Below are 7900 nucleotides of genomic sequence, written 5' to 3'. Positions count from 1 at the left end.
TTTTCAAAACAATTTACCTGCCAACTACTGCTAATATCTTTAATAATATTTAGGCCTTAAGGGGTTGCGCCGTCCATCTACAAACATCCACATACATCCATATGCTAAAAAAACGAAACAGTCGTGCCTTCAATTACAAGTTACCAACCTAGGATTGATGCGTTCAAACATTCGTACTTTCCCAGAACTATCGTAAAGTGGAATTTGTTATCACCAAGCACAGTAGGGGCATCTTCTCTGGGTAGTTTTAAAGAACGCTTGCAGATAGATGTGCAAGAGTTAGGTGTGTTGTGTCTTTCGGTGTAATATAACCAGCTGCTGCCGCGCCGCGTGCTTGCGAAGCTGGTGTGTTACGCCGAAGGGCGGTTATACCGGCTATATAGATACAGATACAGACTATAACTAGTGGACGTACTGACTAATAAGTATCTAATACCAGCTCGAAAAGATAACCTTCTGGGCAAAATTGATACTGAATCATAATGAAACATGACATGATTCAGCTCGATCTGTTTCTTAACGATTGATCAATGACAGTAATCGGTGGGTTTATTTGATACTTTTACTGAAATTCTTCACTGGCCTATGCCAGCTTTTTGACAGCTTTTTGACAGCTTTTTGACAATCTATTGCTATTTTCATGAATAGTTATTAAACTGGCGTCCATAAAGATGATTTATTTTCATGATCTCAAGAGTTCTGTAGTAAGGAGAGACATTTTCTAAGCAGATCTAAGAAAGTAAATGTAAACAACGCTATGTCTATGCCATTACACCAAAATTTGGAACATCACAAATTAAACGGTATTTTATTTGTCCGTCGAAATACTTTAGTGTAGATTTATGACAATACATGGCATCCTCCTACGCAGTGTCTTCAACGGCGCTAGTTAACCGCCTGTTGTAGACCCTGCTATCTGAAGGGCCACAATCAGTTACTGTGGGCGTCGTCACAAACCAGCTTTTAGCCAATCAGAGTATAGACCTTTCTAGGCCTTTCAATTTAAAAAAAAAAAGTATCTCGCAAAGGTCACTGGGTGCTGATTGACTGGTACCCATATAAGGATAAGCTCATTAATATTTATAAGCAGGTCAGACAGTAACTGAATGTGGCCCTCTAGATAGCAGTGTCTACAACAGGCGGTTGGAGACACTGCGTAGGAGGACGATATATGAGTACGCTCTACCACTGCCACTTTTCTTTCAATTTTCAAACCGTAGATTCGAAAATAAGCACCGAATCAACGTCTGCTATGTCAGTCTCCCCGGTATTGCTCAACAATGTACCCCGTGCTGGCTGCGGTAGTTTGTCTTCATCCGGGTCCTTTGCCCAGGAAACCGGATCAGTCCGGAGGAACCCTAGAGCCATGACGGAACCGGAAACGAAAATGGCCTCGCTGATGTAGAAGACTTTCTGCCAGGCTGCTACTGTTTGCTGTTCGATTAGAAGAAAAAAGACCATGATTGGTAGTAAACTGTGACTAAGACTTATTCCTGGACAATATACTGACTAAGAGCTAGTAATACACGACCGTAGTGAAGTTTATAACACTATTCTGGTTCTATGTAACTGTTAGCGGTAACGTTAGTTCACCTTTATCCGCGGGGGTAACATATATTCGTTATATTTGAAAGCAGGGAATTCGGTATGTCAAGTTAACGGACGGTATTTTCAAACAGCAATATTTTGAAAAAAATGCAATCTGTAAACCACCGTCCGTAGACTTTACATTCCTCAATACCCTGTCTTTAAATACAACGGATATAGGTTACCCAACGGATAAAGGTGAACTAGGTTACATTTTTCCCGTCAGATTAGGTACATATTAGACACGGTGTTCAATGGCAGCTTATGACCACGTTCTTTTGCTGGTACCATACGTTTTGAGAATCAAATTATGTCAACATATGCCTGTTTCTCAACATCGGCAATAAGGATATAATGATTGTATGCAAATTTGCCGTAAGACACGAAAGTTTTCTTTTTTTAATTTGACATATGTTTTTATAAAGAAAAGGATTTTGAAGGAGCCCATTTTGACTTATATTGTCCGAAAATAGTTTCATCAGGTTGGTAGAAAATAGGATGTCGGAGAATTCTTATTACACAACCAGCAGGTACTTACATAGCTTGCGTTTCGATGTCTCTCAGACACCTTCGTCAGAGCTTCTAACTGGAGTTCTAAATCTCATCACTATATGGGCCAAGGTCATAGACAGGGAAGACAACAGGCGGGCACGGTGGATTAAGGAGGCGATCTGGATAAGAAAGTCAACCCCAGTGATGAACCGGGACGAGGGGAGATTTAAGCCTAACCACGTTTGGGATTGTTTTCTCACCGCAAAAGCGCCACCTACATTGGCTACATATAGCGGTGAGAAGCAGAATTCCAGTTAGAGGCTCTGACGAAGGTGTCTGAGAGACATCGAATCGTCAGCAAAGTAAGTACCTACTGGTTGTGTAGTAAGAATTCTCCTACATCGTGAATTATATTTTGTTGTCATTACAACGGAAAACTCACATTCTTATCAGTGAGAACCCCCACCACGAGAGGCACGAGGAATCCAGTACAGTTTGCTACACTGTTGCTGACTCCAAACGCCACACCAGAGTAGCCCAGCGTGAGATCAGTGTAGCTGGGATAAAACCCTGGCACCATCACACCTCTAAAAGCCATACCCAGGCACAGAAGGACGATAGCTGTAGTAGAGTCGCATCCAACGTGACCAACGGCAACGAGGCAGGCTGCAGCACCGACTAACACTGTGGATAACGTTATAGAAAAATAAAAGATAAAAAGCATTTTTTTTAAATAGAGTTCCCCGAACACATACCTTCGCAAAATAACCATGCCTTTATTCAAGACTTAAAGGTTTCATTCATGTATTTCTTAAGAGTGCATATTCCAAAAGCAACCGAATGCATGAATGTGTGTTTGCAGCGGTTGGAAGTTCCATTTTATTCATCCCAACTAATCTCGGGTAGTGTCGTCCACAAACACACATACATATACACAGACGCTTCAGTAATTAAGAAAATGAAAGGGAAACCGTTTTCGAACTAAACCTTCCTTTCTACAAAACTTCCTTCCAAGTTCACACCTTCTCAAGTTATGCTCTTGACAGAATACAGCCCACACCATAGCTGCTGCACCATGGCACAACTGAAACATAACCATCTTGGCAAACTGTGTTGGTGAAAATGGGAAAAGAAAAAGGAAATGGACCGGCATGCTTGATTAGGTTTGATAACATTTCTTCTCCACTTTCCTAAATGTTTGGCCCAGCCTCATTTTTTCCCGACCTGTGATAAGGTTTAGAGCTATTGTACTATATAGTATATTTTATCGAAATGCTTGAGTAACTAATATAATAATATATTTTATCGAAATGCTTGAGTAACTAACGTGTGTGTCGTATTAGGCCAAAGCAAGTAAATTTTACGGATGACATTCGCGCGCTCATTAGTTTTTACCTGATGTCGAAAAAAAAAGAATTTTTCTTCATCAGGGATAGTCATATAGAACAAAATCACTTGGTTGTGCTGTAACCTAATAATTGTAGGTAGAATAGACACTAGAGAGGTAGCATTTACTGTAGAAAGTGAAAGTTGCTACATAGCTGTAAGAGTGGCACCAATATGGAAGCTGCCAACATGGTTATAGTGATACCAGTCTACTACACTAATTTCACTGTCACTACACTGGTACACTTCTTATATACAGGAATGAATGCCTTGTTGGCTGCAGTGCCACATTTTGTCACATCAAATTGTGTTACAACGTTTACGGTGTCTCTTTTGAAAATTTGCCATCTTGTTTTTTAACCCATCTTGTTCCTTTTTTCGCCCTATCTCATTATTGTTGCCGTCTGCGGAGGATGTCATCCAAAGAATTTACTTGCTGTGACCTTACGTGGATTTCCGTCCTTCGTTTACGTTGCCTATTTCAGAAATGATGATTTTCCTTACCCAAAATGCATACTTTCCTAATGTTGACTTTTTGAAAACGTGATTGGTTGATGACCGGATCGATGATGAGACTCGAAAGTACCCTCGACGCCATTATAGTCAGGTACGGCAGGGCAGATACGCCACCATTCTGTCGGATACAGAAACTATACAAGTCAAAACAAAATCATTTAAGTTGAAGAGGTTCATCAGTCACGTATGTATCCAGTTATGAATATCCTTCCAACAGTGACCGTTTTAAAGGTAGAGAACGTACCTCCAAATTTTCGATGTCTTACAGCACATCTTGGAACCTTGCTTGGTCTAGTCTCGTGTTCTCTCGCGAGATCGAGACTAGACCATTCTCCGTGACCAAGATGTGCTTTCAGACATAGAAAATTTGGAGGTATGTTATCTACCTTTAAAACAGTAACTGTTGGAAGGAAAATCTAAGGTTATTACACATTTAATATGGTAACAGGTGTTCAGGGTATTTCCCCAAATGGTAAAAATACATTTCTTTTCTGGTGACAAAAGGCATGTTTGTTTTTTACAGTCACCGAATAAGCCACCGAGCGTGATTGTAATGATACACCGCCATTGAAATCCAAAAAAACCACGGTTAGTTGCTGTCCATGATCCAGCGATGAATACAATCTTCTGATCGGTAAATACTGTAAATGCTTCACCGCGAATTAAAACCACCGTGAACATTTTTGCAAGGCAGTTAGATACTATAGTGCATGGTGCTACCTCGAACTTACACCGCGAAAAGTCCTTTATATGCATTTACAGTACATTCTGCTCTCTGCAATGTCTTAAATTTTCCAGAAAAAAAGTATCTCGTTAAGTGTATTATTAAGGGTGATGCCACAAGTTCTTACTCTGCATTGTCAACATGCTAATAAAAGTTGAAAATGATAAGTAAGCGCTACGTACGGTATCGATGTTGAAGTTCATTATAGTATCAATGTAGAGAGGTAAACTGGTCATCATAATGTCGAGTCCCCAGCTATCCGTACAGTGGATGTACACTAGTACCCAAAGATGTGGCGTTGATAGCATTTTTAACCACGGAATGTTTCTCTCCTTCGAGAAGAAATGAATATATAAATATGCGTGTATATAGACAAAGAGAGAGAGAAAGAGAGAGAGATAACAGTATACAATTTAAGTATACTACAGCTGTATAATATTTCTCTCGAATTCATATAAATACACCGGATCGTATGAGGTTCTGAAACTTAATTTCCATCTTATGTTCCCTAACCAGCAAAGACGATGTTGTTTACAAAATCGTGTTCATGCAAAAAGAGATAAGGCTTACCTCATTCGTGTTCTCTAAATTGGACTCGATGTACGCTTTTTCGGTCTCAGATATTCTTGGATGTTTGGCAGGTGAGTCAAACGCCAACAAACACCACAAACAGCAAAATGCCAAGCCAACAGCACCTTAAAGATATATGAAAAAAGATAGTATAGTTTAGCAAGAAAATCGTAAAATCCCATTGTTTAAACCAAAACTAGTGATTTTTGTAATATATGCCTTTCAGAAACCCGTTCCAGGAAAAGTCACTAAGTTTGGTTGTTCTAGCATAAGCTGGGAGCTATACGACGTCAAAGTTTCCGCAGGCACTTTTAGCCCCAAGCCCCCACCCCCCAGTCTGGATACGGTTAACGTGCATATCACGATAGAGCCATATTTCAAACACTGAAAACCTATAAACAATATACACTTTAGTGATATAACGTTTTTTATGTGTCGAGACAGTAGTTAAAAGAAATTTAAGTTGCCACTACGGTTATTACATATACATCTTGAAATATAATAGTGAGAAAACGTGTGGATATTTTATATCCCCACATACAATTTCTATAAAGCGCATGGGTAACTTTAAAAAAAGAAAAGTAGTTGACATTATTTACTGGAATAAATTAAAAACACTTCCGATCAAAAGCTAAATATTGCAATCTAAGTGAACGTTTAAAACAAAAGTTTATGGAATTTTGGCAGCGTTCTCCTTACCTTCTAGCATTTGCATTATGTACCGTAAAAAATGTGATTAACGGAATAATGAGACAATTTTTCACAACAATTGCTTTATTCTCACCGACGTTTCGGTGATCGTCTGTCACCTTCTTCAGGGCAATTCTGACTGGTTCACATTGCACTGCAGGACAGATGTCGCTGCTTACAGTTCAGATGCGGTCACAAACGTAAAGTATTTACTTTAGATACTTTACGTTTTGTGACTACATCTGAACTGTGAGCAGCGAAACCTGTCCTGCAGTACAATGTGAACCAGTCAGAATGATAGCATTTCCAGATCTGGCGGCCATTTTGGATTTTCCGGGGTCAACTGGCGTCATTGCACCAAAACGAGGCTTGTATGGCCAGGCCAGGACTGAGGGTACTACACTATAGTATAGGTAGGTCATCTTTAGTGGAAGTTTTGGCCCTCTAACTTGAAATAGTGCAGAGTATGTGCATGTCATGTGTAGAACATATTGTTTTGGACATATTGAATTCCATTTCGCCAATTTTTATTTCATTTTTCAAAGATTTTGGTTGGTGACAGACGATCACAGAAACGTCGGTGAGAATTGAAAAAAAGCATTGGTTGTGAAAATGGTCTCTTTATTCAGTGACGTACCAACCTGATGAAAGTATTGACGAATGTGATTAACTGGGCTTACCTGTAATGTACAGGGCTATTGCCCAACCAAACTGTGTAATAAGATGTGCTGTGATTGAAAACCCCACAAGAATCCCTAAGGTTTCCCCTGTGAGAAAGAAACAAAACAAATATGTTTCATCAAAGTTACGTGATCTATCTACCGGCAAGTTAAGTTTAGGTAAATAATGATTTGTAAAAAACAGCACTCAGGCAAAAGGCTTAGTTGTGATTTTGATAATATGTAAATTGCCAAAGCAAACACATTAGTAATAAGATTAAAATAAAACTAGAAAGGCCGACATTTACTTGAGAGCAAATACGGTATAGTCCCCCCATGAAGCAATAGACTGTTCCAGAATCACCCATGTGAAAAATCACTTTAATTAATTAATTAATGACAGTTATTGACCCAAAAATGAATCTTACAAAATTCCCCCATGCAAGAAATCAGACTCTTCCAGTGCACCCCATGTGAATTTGCACAATAGACAAGTCCATAAATACTCCCACTGAAAACAAAGAAACCGAATCCAAAATTGGATTAAGCAAAAAAGGTCCACCGTGCATGAAAATGTATAATAGACCAGTCCAAAAACACTTCGGTTAAAAATGTAAATTTGAATCATTACCCGTCCAAAACTGAATTTGAAAAAAACCTCCGTGTGCAAGAATGGACTCTTTATGTGATATTCATATGTAAAGTGTAGCAGTCCACAAATAGATTCACTAGAATTGAACTTTGACATAATCAACAAAATAAAGAATAATAATTTTATAAAATGCCCCTCTCCGTGCAAGAATGGAGTCTTCCAGCACACCCATGCAAAATTGCAAATTAGACCAGTCCAAAAATAACCCAACTAAAAGACTTTGAAATAGTCACCAAAGTCCAAAAATCGATTTTAGAAAATGCCCCCCTCCGTGCAAGAATGGACTCTTTCAGCACACCCGATACTCTGCGTAGGAGAATGGACTTCATTTGCGTCCAATGTACTGTGTTCCTAGCTGTATTTTATATATAATTGTTCATTTACCAAGAGTGGCGATTGTAAGAAGACGGCCTCTCTCCACCGAAGGCGCCCATCTGGACAATATACCAAACAGGCTTGGGAATACCACACCCTACAATCAAGAAATGATGTGCTTTTTTTTATTAAAAAGATATTACTGTGCTGTGGACTAAATCGAATACATCCAACTATAATCCAATATTTGTAAATTATACCTTGCATGAATTTAAGATACTGTAAATGATGCGTTTTCTTTGTTTTGAT

At 39.0% G+C, this 7900-nt stretch overlaps 1 protein-coding gene across 1 annotated transcript in view; it reads right to left on the bottom strand.

Moving 5' to 3' along the window:
* Window positions 1–863: 863 nt before the first annotated feature.
* LOC118407031 (sialin-like) overlaps window positions 864–7900 on the bottom strand; it is an 8990-nt gene continuing 1953 nt past the window's right edge. Inside the window, exons 3-10 of the mRNA XM_035807446.1 lie at window positions 7661–7748; window positions 6646–6732; window positions 5276–5400; window positions 4888–5037; window positions 3970–4099; window positions 2522–2763; window positions 1287–1434; window positions 864–916 (exon numbers count right to left, since the gene is read on the bottom strand). Of these exons, the coding sequence (XP_035663339.1) occupies window positions 864–916; window positions 1287–1434; window positions 2522–2763; window positions 3970–4099; window positions 4888–5037; window positions 5276–5400; window positions 6646–6732; window positions 7661–7748 (1023 nt within the window). The remainder of the gene's footprint in view (window positions 917–1286; window positions 1435–2521; window positions 2764–3969; window positions 4100–4887; window positions 5038–5275; window positions 5401–6645; window positions 6733–7660; window positions 7749–7900) is intronic.

This window comes from Branchiostoma floridae, chromosome 19 (genome assembly GCF_000003815.2).
Source record: "Branchiostoma floridae strain S238N-H82 chromosome 19, Bfl_VNyyK, whole genome shotgun sequence".
NCBI lineage: Eukaryota > Metazoa > Chordata > Leptocardii > Amphioxiformes > Branchiostomatidae > Branchiostoma > Branchiostoma floridae.
Note: the sequence above shows the minus strand (reverse complement) of the source record. Positions and strands in the feature narration are given on the sequence as shown.